General features: G+C 43.1%; 1 protein-coding gene across 2 annotated transcripts in view; it reads right to left on the bottom strand.

The window, feature by feature from the left end:
* The window catches only part of TRABD2B (TraB domain containing 2B), a 627,183-nt gene extending 610,137 nt beyond the window's left edge, over positions 1 to 17,046 (bottom strand). The window contains exons 1-2 of one of the 2 annotated variants that reach the window (XM_063939588.1): positions 16,517 to 17,046; positions 14,704 to 15,264 (exon numbers count right to left, since the gene is read on the bottom strand). In XM_063939588.1, coding sequence (XP_063795658.1) covers positions 14,704 to 15,264; positions 16,517 to 16,627 — 672 coding nt within the window. In that variant the 5' untranslated portion in view covers positions 16,628 to 17,046. The remainder of the gene's footprint in view (positions 1 to 14,703; positions 15,265 to 16,516) is intronic. The other variant, XM_063939587.1, reaches the window with a different exon arrangement.
* Positions 17,047 to 17,970: the final 924 nt, after the last annotated feature.

Raw genomic sequence — 17,970 nt, 5'->3', positions numbered from 1 at the left:
GTGTCTTATTGAAAAGCCATGGAGTGCTGCCTGTTTGTCGATATAATATATATATATATATATATATATATACACACACACGAGCGTGGTTCAATAAGAAAAGTAACAAGACCTCTAACGTGTGTAATGTTATGTATCTCATTCTAATTTCCCGCCGGGCCAGAGCAGGTAGACCACAGCTTCCGTTCATGGCCATTAGACGGTGCCTCATGTTAGTCATACAGTCTCAACATCAGTTGTCAAACAATGAGGTGCGGAGTTTGATCAGATTCCTGAGGGATGGGGGTAGTGGCTGTGGGTAAATAGTTCCTGAGTAAATAGTACCCGCTCCCCCACTCTCCAGTGGTGGACTTCACACTAGGCACATAAGGCAAGTGCCTAGGGGTGCCACTTGCTAGGGGGCAACACAGCAGGCTCCCCTTCATGAGGGTCCTGTTAGGCCACTGGCCAGATGATTTTTTTTTTCATTATTGTGGTACGTGAGGTGAGCGGGATGAGGGTGTGGCTGCTGTGGCGGTCTGAGGGCATCGGGACTGTCCCCAACATAAAGGGGCAGTGACATGACGGATGGGGATCAATAACCTTGTGCCTAGGGGCGGCCTAACCCCTAAATTCGTCCCTGCCCCTCTCGGTGCCACTGAATATAGCCCCAAAATCTGATCTCTACAGCCTCTGAGCTGGAACAAAATTAGAATGTTTTTGTGGTGGAAATAGCTGTGCATCGTCCCACCAAGCAGTGGAACCTCTAACCATACTCCCCCTTAACCCCTATCCCAACAGTCTTGCTCCACAGCACAAAATCTGCATGGGTTTGCAATTACTCACTCTGGAGGATAATTGGGCGTTCCAGTGAAAAAGTGCAAGACATTACCAAAGAGGCCTTCATGCATTGCACTTTTGGGTATTATTAATTGCTATTCAAGTGTTCAAGTCAAATATCTCTGAGTTCTTCTGAAGATGAGACAATTACAGTACAAGAAAAAAATTATTATAGTTATACCAAAAAAGAGCTCTAATCACTAGTTCCCCCAGCCTGGGCTAGTTGCCTCTGTTGTGGGGGGACAAACACTGTTTTGCATCAGGCTGCGTTCCCTAGGGGAAAAGGCCTGCATAAAAAACATGCAGGTCCCCTCTGTAAGGAAGAAAAAACCTGGGCTGGGTGGTGCGTGTTGTGAAAATTTGTTAAATAGGCACTACTGGTCCCAGTAAGACCTGGTGAACATTAGTTGCTTGGATACTCTGGCATTTGTAGAACTACCTGCAGATTGTGTCGCTCGGTTGGTTACTCCGGGTAAAGCGTCTGGAGCTATTCAATTGCAGACCTGCAATCAACTCGCTAGTAGTTAATGCTTACTTTTGCTCGCACTTAGAAATAACTTCTGAGAATGGAAAGAGTCAGCTATGAGTACAGCACATCAGCTATAACCTTCTGGTTTATAATGCTTACAGACGTTACAGAATCTGCATATACAGTGTGGTATATTCCAGCATAAACTCGCACGGAATATTGTGTGATTAAAACTTTTGGTAAAAAGCAATGGTTCCTAAACTGGGTGCTGGCCTAGGTACTACAGGGGTACCCTGGGTTGGTAGTCCAGGACCAACTAAAATGATTTATTTTCAATGTGATTGGCAAAACTAGTGCATAACATATGTGGACAAACAGAGCGAATCCTGTCCCTCACCACATAACTAAACCTAAGGATGACATATAAACACAATTTACTCAATTTAATAATTGTTGCTGAACTTTTCCAATACAGAATTTTTAGCCTAGGGGTGGCGTGAAAAATATTCTGATACTCTGTCTAGGGCACCGCGATTCAAAAACATTTGGGAACCATTGGTGAGAAGAACAGGTAAAACTTCATAACATTAGGTGGTGGATTAACCACAAATTTCTGCAGATGAGTACACTGTCACAACTCAAGAACAGTGCCACCTACTGTCCCTCCAGAGTAACTTCCTGAGCAAGACTAAAGCTGGATACACACTATAAAGTTATCTGTCCACTGTTTCTGGTTGGAGTGAACATCTAGTAATGTATGAGAGCAAATTACAATCAACTATTTGTTCCCAAAAGCTGGAAAATGGACAAAAGTGGTCATACAGATAAATTGATTAAATCAAATGATGGATTTAACCAATTTGTCTGAAAGTCAATTTTTTTGTCTGTTTTCTAGTGTTTTGAGGTAAATGCTCAATTGTAATTTACTTCCCTACATTACCAGATATTCGTTCCAACCAGAAAGATTGGACAGATAATCTTATAGTGTGTATCCATCTCAAGGCATGTGCTGAAAGCAGTGCCGTAACTAAGCATTTTAGCGCTATGTGCAAGAAAACAGCATCGGCGCCCCCCTCCCCCCCCCCCATATACAAAGCAGGGCCAGTGAAAAAAATGCAGAGTCCCCTTTTTACACGTTGCAGCAACAGAGACCCCCCTTTTTTTACACATTACGGCAGCACAGTTCCCTTTTTACACATTATGACAACAAATTCACCCTTTTTCACACATACGGCAACAGAGCCCTCCTTTTTTACACAGTATGGCAGCAGAGTTCCCTTTTTTTACACATTACTGCAGGCAGTCCCCCTATTTACACATTACAGCAGGATGTCCCCCTTTTTACACATTACGGCAGGCAGTCCCTTTTTTATACATTACGTCAGCCGCAGGCCCCCCTTTTCACACATTACGGCTGGCAGTCCCCCCTTTTTACACATTACGGCAGGCAGTCCCTCTTTTTCATGCTTTACAGCAGGCAATCCCCCTTTTTTACGCATTACGTCAGGCAGTCCCCCTTTTTTACACATTATGGAAAGCAGTCCCCTTTTCTATGCTTTACAGCAGGCAGTCCCCCTTTTTTACGCATTACGGCAGGCAGTCCCCCTTTTTTACGCATTACTCCAGGCAGTCCCCCTTTTTTACATATTACTGCAGGCAGTCCCCCTTTTTACACATTATGGGTGGGGAGGGAAAGGAAGGAGAGAGTGAGAGAGAGTGTTATACTCACCACCTGTGACGAGCCGGCATGATAGATGCGCCTCTCCTCTCCACACCTCTTCCGTCTTCCTGCGCTGCGCGCTTGGCAGCGCAGGGCATTGTAAATGGGCTGGGGGCGTGCTGGGAGAGACGTCCTCTCTCCCAGCACACGGGGGGAGCGGAGGGGGAGCTGCAGCGCTGCCCGGCTACCTATGTGAGCGGTAGCCGGGCAATGCAGCTGGGGGCCGGCCAGTGACAGGTAGGGAGACGCGCCCAGGACACCTCAGTGCGGCGGCGGCAAAGGCGGGTGTTGCTAGTGGTCCTGCGCCTCCGGCGCATCTGCGCTGTGTGCAAGGCACCACTAGCACACACCTAGTTACGGCGCTGGCTAAAAGGCTGGAGATTGTTCCACATTAACCCCCACTAATACTACATAGGATTTTTATGCTACCAGGCATCAGTGGCTGAACTGAAAACATTTTACAGTTATTTTCACACTCATATTTGGAAATGTCTTAAGAATTATAATTGCAGAAACAAAGCCTATATAATACAACTGTGCCATGCATTTTAACATGTTGCATAAAAGAACATAACTGCCAAATTAAACTTATAACATCTCACCATACCTCCCAACAAGACCCTCTCCAGGAGGGACAAAATGCTCTGCTCCTGGACTTCCCTCTTAATTTGTGATTGTCATCAACTGTGTTGAACTACTTAATTGATAAGAAAGGTGTTTCACAACAGGTGATGGCAATCATACATTAAGCGGGAAGCCTGGGAGCAGTACATTTTTTCCCTCCTGGAAAGGGTCATGTTGGGAGTTATGTATCAATAGTCTACATCATGGGTCTTCAACCTGTGAACCTCCAGCTGCTATGGAACAACACATCCCAGCATGTCCTGCCTCAGTTTTAGCATGCCTTAATACAGTGGTTCTCAAAGTCGGTCCTCAGGACCCCACACAGTGCATGTTTTGCAGGTAACCCAGCAAGTGCACAGGCGTATTAATTACTCACAGACACATTTTAATAGGTCCGCAGGTGGAGCTAAATATTTCACTTGTGATTCTGTGAGGAGACCTGCAAAACATGCACTGTGTGGGGTCCTGAGTGCCGAGTTTGAGAACCTGTGCCTTAATAGCATCATACTTGCCTACCTGACCCTCTCCATGAGGGAGAAAATGCTCTGTTCCTGGACTTTCCTGGTAATGTATGATTGCCATCACCTGTGGTGAGCTAGTTAATTGATAAGAAAGGTGTTTCACCACAGGTGATGGCAATCATACATTACCAGGAAAGTCCAGGAACAGAGCATTTTCTCCCTCATGGAGAGGGTCAGGTAGGCAAGCATGATGTAATGTAATCAATTATAATGGGTGCAATGACATTCTCACTCTTGTATATTGCAATTTATGCAGTGTATTTATGATTATTATATTTTTTTAAGAGGATGGACCACCCTGCTTGCACTGAAAATGCATACCTCCCAACATGACCCTCTCCAGGAGGGACAGAATACTCTGCTTCTGGACTTTTATCTTAATTTATGATTGCCATCACCTGTACTGAAACACCTTTCTTATCCATTACCCTGTTCAACACAGGTGCCAGCAATCATACATTAAGAGAAAAGTCCAGAAGCAGAGCATTGTGTCCCTCCTGGAGAGGGTCATGTTGGGAGGTATGAAAATGTTATCTTGTAGTAATGTACAGACAGCAGACATTGCAGTGTTTCAGAAAGATAAAGTACCAGCCAATCAGCATTTTACAGGCTGTGTTTGTTTATTGGTTGGTACTTTACCACTCTCTACATCAGGCATTCCCAACCACGGTCCTCAAGGCACACTAACAGTGCAGGTTTTAGTGATATCCAGGCTTCATCACAGGTAACTTAATTAGTAGCTCGGTTATTTTGATTTAACCATCTGTGCTGCAGCCTGGATATCACTAAAACCTGCACTGTTGGTGTGCCTTGAGGACCGTGGTTGGGAATGCCTGGTCTACATTATCTCTCTCCAAGCTTGAAGTTACCAATATGGTAAAACAGAAATAAAGGCAGACCAGATGGGCCAAGAGGTTCTTATCTGACGTCAAATCTCCCCCACATTATAAAAAAAATAAAAATAATTGCCAGTGACTACAGAAATGCAAAGTGAAATACTGCAAAAAGGGCTGATTTTTTATCCTGACCTCTGACATATGTAGAGGCCAATATGGTATATAACGGTGTTGACTTTTAGACCCATTAGCAATGAAGGGGTTACAAAAATACCACCAGCTGTAATGAATTCCATAGGAAGAGTAATTAAACAAAACATCTGTGACGTCCTCTGTGGAATCTCTATTTTCACAGCCGGAAGGGTTGATTCATGGTCATTCCTAGACAACGACTAGATGGGTTTATTTAATGACATAAGGGAATGATTTTCTGTAACCTATTTCAACCAATCAAATATCACCATTTACCAGTCTCCTGCAGCTAAGCGAATGATGGCTAATGTCTATTGGTTACCAGGGGTTACAGCACACATGTTCCACTAGCCATATGTGATTAAATAAAACCATGAATCTGTAGGATACCCACTATTGGCATATTATGGGTCAACTGAGCATTTAGCTGCCAGGACAGGGATTCCTGATCGTAATGTTTATAAGAAGGCTATTGCCATTTATATAATAGTTACACAAGCCAAGTATGCACCACTTTTGTCCAAATCAGTTTTATTGGTTTTATTTTCAGCTAATATGGAGCAAAATGTATAATCCATGAGCAGCACAGTGGAGTCCATAACCTGGGTGAGCTGTATCAAGTCATGGAGAGGACAGAGATAATATGGAGAGAGATAAAGTACCAACCAAGGTTCTAACTGCCATGTTACAGACTGTGTAGCGACATGGCAGTTAGGAGCTGATTGGTTGGTACTTTATCTCCAAGATTTGATGCATCACCCCCTGGAGCTGAAGGAGTTAAACCGTTTATCAATAAAAGCCATTGTTCAGTGACCTATGAGAAGAACCTCCTGTCCATTTATCAACACACAATTAACACCCTGCTAATCCTATCAGTGAAATAATCAGTCCTGAGATGTCCTGGGGTGTTATTAGTGAATTGGGGATGAGAAGAGAATAGAGCCATTATGTCCATCAGTTACTAACCTTGTTGGGACTATTACTTTTGTATCCTTACAAAATCTTGGTTCTATGGCTAAACACCTTCAATGTGCCTAACCCTAATCCCCCTAGTGCCTAACCCTCCCCCCTCCCACCCCGAGCCCTAACCCTGAACTAGGGTTACCACCTCATCCCTTTAATTCTGGACACATATTAATTACACAGGTTCTGTGGCTGGCTGACTTCAAGACTCCATTTCACCTGGTTTTAATCAGCCACAGAACCTGTGTAATTAATATGTGACCAGAATTAAAGGGATAAGGTGGTAACGCTACCCTGAACCCCGATACTTACCTTAAGCATCCCGGCTGTTAGTGATCTGGCGCCAGTCTCCTGAGCAGTGTTGGGATACCGACAGCAACCCCATGGGATTGGTCTGGAAGTTACCCCTCACTGCTCTGGGCCAGTGTTGCTGACACAGCTGAGTACTGTTTCAATTTTGATATTGTTTTGATAAATTGTGGCAAAAACTCATTATCTCAGCGATAATTGGCCATGGAAATTCAGCCTTAACACATTATAAAAGTCCCTTAATTACCAAACTTTCAAGGAAATGCCCCTGCTCATTACTGGGTTAACTATACAGTACTAATCACGGGCAGTACGGATGGCGTAGTGGTTAGCATTACTGCCTCACAGCACTGAGGTCATGGGTTCGATTCCCACCATGACCCTAACTGTGTGGAGTTTGTATATTCTCCCGGTACTTGCGTGGGTTTCCTCCCACAATCCAAAAATATACTGGTAGGTTTACTGGCTCCCAACAAAATTAACCCTAGAGTGAATGTGTCTGTGTGTACATGTGATAGGGAATATAGAGTGTAAGCTCCAGTGGGGCAGGGACTGATGTGAATGGCCAAATATTCTCTGTAAAGCGCTGCGGAATATGTGTGCGCCATATAAATAACTGGTAATAAATAAATCTTTGCATCATGTATGTAAAATGCATTTATCACTATCTAATCCTATAATCTTTGATAAAGATGATCTTTTATAATGTACAAAAAGGAAGAATTAATGTGATGCTTAGTGCACATGTGATGAAAGGGTTTAACTGGAAATGATTCTAGGTCGCCAGTGACTAAAAAAAGTGATAACAGCTGAATATGGCGCAGTCATACAATTACTTACAGCGCAAAAATATAAATACACTGTTAATTCTAGTGTAGATTTCTGGTAAATGTTCAAACAACAAAATGAACATTAATTTTCTCCAAATTAGTTTATCTTCTCGTATCATAAAGGCAGTGCCTCCTATGCTGTATTCAACACATAAATGTCTACTCTCCCAGAACTACCAGGAGACTCACAAATTTGGAAAAATTCCCATGGACTTGCATAAGAATAGGGGACCCTCCTGCTTCCAGTTCATTCCCTCGATAAAGTGATTCTCAATGGCATAGGGTCTAATGACACTAAACGCCCTTCTCACTCATGAAGGAGCTCTGAGTCAAATAAAGAGGAATGAGGGGATCTAGGCTGGCAAAGACATGGGCATGATGGAGCTCTGGGTTGGCAAAGAAATGGGCATGATGGAGCTCTGGGCTGGCAAAGAAATGGGCATGATGGATCTCTGGGCTGGCAAAGAAATGGGCATGATGGAGCTCTGGGCTGGCACAGAAAGGAGCATGAGGAGATATGAGACAAATAAAGGGGTATGTGGGGGTTCAATGGCACATAAAGTGCAGTTTTGCCCACACTCTAGGCCACACACGTTGTACGGTAATATGAAAAAGGTGGAACCCTACCTGTCACTAAATGTTACAGAGCTGTTTTCCTTGCCTAATGAGAGAGGCGATGATGTCACATCTCCCAGTATTCCCAGTGCACCAGTGAGGCACCGTGGATGGAGAACCTGGACTCGAGATTCAGTATAAAGAACAGACGGATAAACAAGTGACTGAAGGTGAGCTGTTCTTTGAGTCATTGTACAGTATAGTGATACTGAAGGACCACTGCTTGCTTGAAAATCATAAGTAAAATAAAAATAAAATGATTTGTGCCCGTAGCACTAGACAAACCCACTCTGGAGCAGCACTGCCGAGAGAGTTGTATCTAGAAGCCATAGGGGACCACTTCAAAATGTTGCTATAGGCCACACAAAGTTTTAGCTACGCTCTTGATGATGCCCTACACTTGTCCCATGTATCTCCCCTCCAGGGTCTAAAAAGCAGAAGTCAAGGTACACTTTAAACATGCCAGCAATTATTGAAATAAATGAATAGTTCACCCACAGAAAACTCACACTTGGCATTTTCTAAGTGGCTAATGTTTATTGGGATCCTTTTTCTGATTTGCAAATCATTCCACTGTGTATCGACGTTCACCTTTCACATGCACTGGGCGCCAGGATTTCGGATTACAGATCTGCCTTGTGAGGCAGCAGTGGTTTCCATTACAATCCGGCATTTCAAGCCGCCTGGTGTAACAATGACCCAAGGTACGGATGGGAAGACTGACTTTATGTCTATGGTTTCAAGTCATTGGATATACAGAGTACCAATTAGTTAAAAGTGGTATTAGCTTCTTAACATTATTAGGAAAATCAACAGTATTAAGGAAATACTGACACCACCTGACTACTTTTCGGTGGCATCAACTTAAGGTACGTCTTTGGAAAGTATATTTATTTTTAGCTATCTATAAATAAATGTGGAAACAAAGGAAGCAATTTCCTATATAAAATGCAAACATTTATAATTTACTTTAAGACGCCACCTAGGAGTTGTCCAGATATGTACTACAGTCAGTCAAAAGTCCCATCTAATTCCCATACTTAGCCAAAGTCCTGAGTTAAGGGGATGATTCAGATCTGATTGCTGCTGTTTTCGCAAAGCCGGTGATCAGGTCATAACCGCACATGTGTATGCACCGCAATGCGCACGTGTGTCGGACAACAACAAAGGGCATCCGCAACGGTATAGTGTTAAAAATCCAATGGCACAGGCGTTCGCAAGGTGATTGACAGGAAGAGGCCGTTTGTGGGTGGTAACTGAGCGTTTACTGGGAGTGTCCGGAAAAACGCAAGCGTTTTCAGGGAGGGTGTCTGACGCTAGCTCCGGCCCCAATCAGATCGTTCTGATCGCACTGTAGGAGTAAGTCCTGGGCTGCGCACAGACTGCGCACAGTGGATTTTTGCAGCTCGGCGTACGCATAGGATCGCACACTTGCACTGCAAATTTACACTCCCCCTGGGGGCGGCGACTATCTGAACGCAGGACAGCAAAGTTTGCAGCCCAGCGGTCAGGTCTGAATTACCCCCTGAGCTGGATGCATACTACATTAAAATTGGACTGGTCACGATTTTTGGCGGTTCGGCCCAATAATCTCAGCTTGTGTATGCAGCACCCATGATTATTGTCCCAAAACTAGTCAGATCGGACGACATTTCTCCAAAATGACGAGCTGATATCAAGCACATTTTGTAGTGTCCAGCATTCTCATAGTTAATTTTATGACGTCACAAGCTTTAGGACAGGTAATCGTTTTCACTCCCCCATTTCGGCAGTCGAGATGGTCATACATTTCGGCAGTCGAGATGGTCATACATCTCAGCGCTATTGCTTCCTGAGTCGCCTTGGTAAAGAGGCAAAGCAGGAGCTATAGCATCACAATCCATACATCTACCTGACAGCTCCAAACCAGATCAGACCCAGGACTGACACCTTACCACCAAAGACTGCGCTGCATGCAGCATCCTCAGAGTTGCCATGTGACAACATTCACCAATAACCTTAGTGTGGTTTCAGCACCATGAATGCTGGCACTTTCTAACAGTATTGTGCAAAACATGTTTTAGGAAACATTCAATTAGCAGAGAGTAAAATTTTAAGTAAAATAAGTAAATAGAATGTAAAACTGCGGTTATGCCCCCTGAACAGTGCAGCCCTGGGCTTCTGCCTTGTTGGCCAAAATAGCACAAATACCACTTTCAAAAAAATGATCACTTCAATTGGTTAGAGCTAATGGGGTTGAACACAGAAACAACATACATTTGTATCACGCATAACAGTTGATACTGCACATCCCATTTTGGTTTCTTATGCTGTGCAAAGATTGTTAGATAGGAATGCTCCCAGCAATATTATATATACACAGACTGGGGAACTTGACCTGCCAATCAAAGTCACTGAGAACCGAATGGGCAATTCCAAGCGGTTATGACAGCACTGCCATTATTATAATTGGCGTGTGGATGCCTGGTAAGTAATATCTCTCTGATCGCTATTACCAGCATCCAGACAGGCGGTTTCAAATAACATTGGTTTTCTGCCAGTCGTGTTATTCCTTGGCTGTGACAGAGTTTTTGACCTTAGCAGAAAATTGTCGTTCCAACTCCTACTCAGATGTAAAAGTTGAACCACAACTGCAATCTCTTATGAGACGTTGCTTATTCCTCGGTGTAATTTTCACACCTTCCACTCAATATTATTTCTGGATGAAACTGCGCTTATTTTTCAGCTGTTGTTGAACCACAACTCCCAACAACCTCTGATTTTCTGTGACTTGTTAACTGTAAAAACAGTGCTCAAGCTACACATATATGGACACGGGTGTGGATCTTGGGGTCGACCACACTTAGGTCGACCACTATTGGTTGACAGTAACTAAGTTGACATCTGGAATAGGTTGACACAAGCATTAGGTCAACATGCCAAAAGGTCGGCATGAGGTTTTTTTTTTTAAACAATTGGTGTCGTTTTCTTAGTAGAGTGACTGGGAACTGAGAAAGAGTGACTGGGAAACTCATGTCGACCTTTTGTCATGTCAACCTAATGCATGTCGACCAATAGTGGTCGACCTAATGCATGTCGACCTAAGTGTGGTCGACCTAGAGGCTGGATACCATGGACACACAGCTCACACACACATACAGTGTACTCAGTATGGGTGTAGTATGGTATGCCGGCGGCCAGTATACCGGCACCGGAATCCCGACCGCCGGCATACCGAAAGCTGGACGTGTGCAAATGAGCCCCTTGTGGGCTCTCTGCGCTCGCCACGCTGCGGGCACGGTGGCGCGCTACGCTATCTATTCTCCCTCCAGGGGGGTTGTGGACCCCCAAGAGGGAGAAAAGGTGATGGTATGCCGGGTGTCGGGATTCCGGCGCCGGTATACTGTGCCAGATCACAACAGCCGGCAAACTGAAAACCACCCTATACCCAGGGTTTGACTACCAAGACTTCTAGTAGAACCTCAGCCACAGGCACATATTACTACTTAGGCCCACTCAATCGTTCCTGCAGTAAGGACAAAACTCCCGCTTGAGTCCATTCTCTTTATTGTGCGTTGTGGGTGTCATTTATAAATGACTGGAGAGAAAAATGAATCCATTCATTGTTAGGAAGATTATCTGTATGATAATTTTATTTGCCAGGACAAATGTGTCGACCATATGCGTGTCGACCACTACCATGTCGACAATCTGAACCCTTCAACCTTTTCTCCATGTCACCCTTTTCCAGTGTCAACCTTTCATAGTTTGACCTCTTGTCCATGTCGACATTTTTCAATGTCAACCTAATGCATGTCGACCATATTGTGTCGGCCTATTGAGTGTTGCCCTAGACCTTGTAGGTCTATAGTCCGGATCCCACCTAGACAACTTCAAAACTTTAGGCAGCGACTACACTTTCATGGGCTTTGTAAACCCAGGTCTCAATTCCACAAGGGGGAGATGTATCAAAGCGTGGAGAGAGAGAAAGTACCAACCAATCAGACCCTAGCTGTCATTTTTAAAACACAGACTTTAACATGGCAGTTAGGAGCTGACTGGCTGGTACTTTATCTCTCTCCACTTTATCTCTCTCCAAGTTTTGATACATCTCCCACAAAATGAGTTGTTTCTCCAAATAAGTATTGATCATAAAAATTCACTTCTAACAGGAACTGATACTAATCTAATGTATCTCTACAATGCCATAACGTTTCCGAGGCAACTGATTTATTTCATATTTTGTGTACTTTGCTGTGTTTGCCGTTTGTCTGCTGGTGACGGAGTTTGTGAACTAGGTTCAGTGTCAGTAATACTAGTGAGACCCGACGGATGCTTCATGCAGAGGCTGTGCATACACATACAATGCTGGGAGCACTGCTGACTACAGAGGTGTAGTAACATGTTTTATACAAAGGACCTGGGAGATATTGTAGGGAATTGGCAGTGACCTACAGAGGTACAAACAAAGTGATGTATGAATCTTAAAATATAGATCTCCGTACCAATATCTTTGCTTTTTACACTGCAATTTGTAGGACTTGCTGATTTCAATAATATATAAATAATAAGATTATCCTGAAATGCATCATTTGTATATTCCGTGACAAAATAATCACCAACCAGGCCGTACAGCTGAATTAATGACATGTATCTCCAGTATAGTGACTAAACCTATCACCTTTAAATTGGCCCAGTTTACCAATCAGTGACCCTGCACCCTGTTACAACGCTCCACATTCTGTTATAATGCTCCGCATCCTGATGTTTAAGACTTGCTGATAGAGACAGCACTGATTTATGTGTGTGTGTGTGTGTGTGTGTGTGTGTGTGTGTGTGTGTGTGTGTGTGTGTGTGTGTGTGTGTGTATATATACAGGCACGTGGAGGCCACACACACTACTGAGCCTCATTTTGTCTTGTTTTAAGGACATTACATCAAAGTTGGATCAGCCTGTAGTGTGTTTTTCCACTTTAATTTTGAGGGTGACTCCAAATCCAGACCTCCATGGGTTAATAAATTTGATTTCCATTGATAATTTTTGTGTGATTTTGTTGTCAGCACATTCAACTATGTAAAGAACAAAGTATTCAATAAGAATATTTCATTCATTCAGATCTAGGATGTATTTTAGTGTACCCTTTATTTTTTTGAGCAGTGTATATGTATGTATGTATATATATATATATATATATATAGCCAAGTTACAGTTACTACCTTAGCTCAAAACTTTTAGTAAGTATGTACAGAACAGCTTAGAATGATGTGAATACAATACCAAACTGTCAGCCAAACAAAAACTGTTGCTAATTACATAGCGTGTGCAAGGTTCTAACCTTTATAGTCCAAACCACGAGTTATTATTGTGAATCGGGGCTTGAACCCATTCCTGGTGTTTAATTTGCAAACTTTATGGTTTTAAGTATTGTTTATAAATGTTATGAAAATTAAAATCTAATAACAAATTATAGTTTATTAGCTAGTACAAAACAATTGGTTTGCAAGAAGGTAATCCTGGAGACCCAACTCAAAGTTCTTATCGTTCTCTGTACTGTGACCCGTGTTTCAGCACCATAACAAAATACAGTACTCTACAAGTAATTTTCATCATATGGTGCATGCTCTGTACAGTTTGAATTTCTTACAGTATTACTATTATTAACACTCAAAGCCAAACAATAAATATTTCTTAGTGAGATTTGTAGCGTTAATATTGATGTGTGTCACTTTGATGCGTTACGTGACATAAAGCACAGATAATAGGAAAGTGCCTTATTATATTATAATGCTATGCCACCAATAATAAGATTTAGGTTTGATCGTCAAATTTTGTGAGAACATATTTATCCATATAGCTGCAATAGTTAGCTGCATGGTTATAGATTTCATACAAATGAGAATTAGTATTCATATTTATGTTTATTTCAATTGTGTTTGTAGAACAAAAAGAAGTCAGTGGCTTCTCTTTACTTTGTATTTTAATTAATAATATCACAATTAAGCCGAGAATTTTTATAAAAAAATGTTTTCTCCCAGATATCTCTTCCTAAATCACAGTCAACTGGCCAAACACTAAATGAATTAACATCATGAAATTGTACTTTCATAGGAGGCAGAAACTAGGATTGTTTACAAACCAATCTTATATTTATAAACAATACCCAAACAAACACTTCAATGTGATACAATGTTCTCTACGCCCTGATGGTGGAAGATGGTAAATTACCTCTGATTTGAGAATCCTAATAGTTTAAGAAGGGGATCATGATACTAATTTATTTCCTTCTCTGAAAAGGTATCAATGAAACAAGCTGTCCATTAATGAAAATTCCCACTCATTGTGTCATGATAAAAGCCAGATTGCAGAAAAATGTATGTATTGTGTTACACATGATAAGGTCAGGGCTGGGCGTTGTTATATTTTTCAGTGTTTCTTTGTGATTGTGCTTAAACGGTCATTTAGGATTGCCAAAACTTTGTTGAGCTGGATTTTACAGTACTAATAAGATGCTAATTCCTTGTCCCACCTCAACATTTCATTCTACAATCTTATGACACTACTAACACATCACTGAATTTTTCAGGAATTTAGGGGGATGGCTTAATGGGTATGCCTCAGCTTTACACCACGGCTGAGGACGTTTTTTGTAATGGACCAATATTTGAGCAGGCATATTCGTTATGGACTAGTGAGAAACTTTGTGCCCCATGCCTCAGTGAGGTCAGCTACTGTATTAGGCTTAATTTTCAATATATTGGTTCAGTCCACAAAATAACTCCCTCCACCGTAAATTATAACAGTTATGAAAGAAAATCAGGATCCTACCTGGGACAGGTTTAACCTGTTGAGTGGGTGGCATTGCTCCTCCACTCTCTCCACAGCTCCCGTTTTCTTACGCATCCTGTCGGCTTCTTGAGCCAAGTATAAATCCAGAACTGGGACACCTCTAGAGCGAATGTCAGACTCTGTCAGAGAATTCACCATGAGCATCACCCACACGGGCCTCTTCCTCTCCCAGTTCCCAGCGATGGCATTAAAAAGGTACTCGGCATAGAGACCCTTGCCCCTCTGATCCGGAGTCATCCAGTGAGGCATCATTAACTTCACATACTCCAAGTGCCTCTTGAGTCTCCGGTACAGGTCCCTTGGCAGGACATCCTGTAGATTCTCCCCCTGAGGCAGCATCTGACAGCTGGCCAGTGCCGAGATCGTGTATGGATCTGTCAGGTCCAGCTCAAAATACACATTGCTGCTGTCCTGAAAAGCTTTTTTGGAGTTCTGTGGAATGAAATCCCAGACTCTGGTGTAAGGCACATGTATGGTTCCAAAGAGATAGGCAGGTGGATTCCTCTTGATGGTCCATAAGAAAGAGTTCAACTCCGATTGCTGGGAAATACATACAGTTGTTTGTTAAATCGCTGTTATATGAACATTTTAGAAATATGCATATAAAGTTTAACATGTATGTATGTGTATATGAATATATATATATATATATATGTGTGTATATATACACAAAGTTTAACGTGTGTGTGTGTATATGTATATATATATATATATATATATATATATATATACATACATATAAGATCTCTGTATACAAATATATATAGCCAATTACTACCATATACAGTATATACCAGCATAATAATAATCTATCCTTTTAAATGCAATTGCTAACAGATATGACAATATATTGTGATTTGTGGTGAGGATGAGCGCTGATAACAACTGTTATTTTTGTATTTATCATGGGGGCAAGCGAGGTGACACGTGATGACTTCCTCACTCCCCACGAGCAGCATCTTTTTGCCGGTCATTCCTAGTTCAGAGACACCATGGGGTGCGCAAATAATGGATTGAATCCTCTCACTGCAGATCCTGATAAATAGGATTTGAATCAAAGCTTTTGAGTACACCCTGCCCCCATTGCAAAGCAGATTGTTGAGGTCCAAGAGTTGGATCATTATCACCAATTGCCTGGACCCTGATTTTATCTTATTTATATGACAGAGCAATATAGTACAGTAGTCGATTTACTGACAAAAAATAACAAAACTTTTTTTATTTTATTTACGAAAGTGGCAGAAAATCATCCTGAACAAGAGAAAGGAGCAGTTAGTGGGATACAGAGAGCGTTCAACTCCTCATCAAAAGTGTTATATATATATATATATATATATATATACACACATACATGCTCAGAGACAGATATATATATATATAGTCGATAGATACATATATCTATAAATCTGTATGTCTATATACATACATCTATCTATAGATATATATATGTACACATAAGTGTGTATATATATATATATATATATATATGCATATATTTAATAATAGATAGATATGTATGTACATATATGTGTGTGTGTGTGTGTGTGTGTGTGTGTGTGTGTGTGTGTGTGTGTGTGTATATATATATATATATACACACACACATGCACACACAGATATATGTATATCATTTCCACATTTAAAAGAAACAAAAACATTTTCACATTTAAAAAAACAAGGAGTCACAGCTGGAATGAGAATCCTGCACAGAAGAGCTTGCAATCTATAGAGAAGAGTTTACTAATCAGGAGGGCAGAGAACACACTGTAGAATACACGAGAATGTAACTCACCGACTTGGGCAGCCCACACTGACCAGTGTCCATGGGGAGCCTCCTGCCCAGCACCTCCTGCAGCAACACCGTGCACCATGCTAAGAGGACAGCCACTGTCCAGGTCCTCATCTTCCCCCAGTAAGTGACACGCTGCTTACAGGACTTCTCTCCACATTTAACAAGTGCAGGGAACTTTATCTCAGGCAGCCTGCAGGAATGCCCCGTGCACTCTCAGAGGGGATGGCTCCTCCATGCTCCTTGCCCCTGGCTGGGGAATGATGTGAAGGGGGGGCTCCCAGAGAGATGAGGTGCTGCTGCGGAAAGGGGTGTGCAGGGTGCAGCTATAGACACAGGGGCATGGAGGCGGCTGCTGCTCCGCATGTCAGTATCACACTAGCATGTAACAGCTGGGAAGAGAACTTCAAGTTACTCAGCGTCCCATCCTAAACTCCTTGTCAGTGTTCTCCTCCCACTAGAGGGGGCAGCCACACAGCTCTCCTGCAGCCAGACCCACCCAGATACGGTCACTCAGTGCCCTGCACACTGTGCTAATTACTCCACACAGCTCTCCTGCTGCCAGACCCACCCAGATACGGTCACTCAGTGCCCTGCACAGTACTAATTACCCCACACAGCTCTCCTGCAGCCAGACCCACCCAGGCACAGTCACTCAGTGCCCTGCACAGTACTACCCCACACAGCTCTCCTGCAGCCAGACCCACCCAGATACGGTCACTCAGTGCCCTGCACAGTACTAATTACCCCACACAGCTCTCCTGCAGCCAGACCCACCCAGGCACAGTCACTCAGTGCCCTGCACAGTACTACCCCACACAGCTCTCCTGCAGCCAGACCCACCCAGATACGGTCACTCAGTGCCCTGCACAGTACTAATTACCCCACACAGCTCTCCTGCAGCCAGACCCACCCAGGCACAGTCACTCAGTGCCCTGCACAGTACTACCCCACACCGCTCTCCTGCAGCCAGACCCACCCAGATACGGTCACTCAGTGCCCTGCACAGTACTAATTACCCCACACAGCTCTCCTGCAGCCAGACCCACCCAGGCACAGTCACTCAGTGCCCTGCACAGTACTACCCCACACAGCTCTCCTGCAGCCAGACCCACCCAGATACGGTCACTCAGTGCCCTGCACACTGTGCTAATTACCCCACACGGCTCTCCTGCAGCCAGACCCACCCAGGCACAGTCATTCGGGATCCGGATTGAAAGTCGACAGTAACTAGGTCGACAATGTCTAGGTCGACCACTATTGGTCGACAGTAACTAGGTCGACAGGGTGTCTAGGTCGAAAGGGTCTTTAGGTTGACATGTTCTAGGTCGACAGGTCAAAAGGTCGACGTGAGTTTTTCACAATTTTTTTCTTTTTTTGAACCTTTTCATACTTAACGATCCACGTGGACTACGATTGGAACGGTAATCTGTGCCGAGCGAAGCGAGCCATGCGAG

This window comes from Pseudophryne corroboree, chromosome 9, assembly GCF_028390025.1.
Source record: "Pseudophryne corroboree isolate aPseCor3 chromosome 9, aPseCor3.hap2, whole genome shotgun sequence".
In the NCBI taxonomy this organism is placed as follows: Eukaryota; Metazoa; Chordata; class Amphibia; order Anura; family Myobatrachidae; genus Pseudophryne; species Pseudophryne corroboree.
Note: the sequence above shows the minus strand (reverse complement) of the source record. Positions and strands in the feature narration are given on the sequence as shown.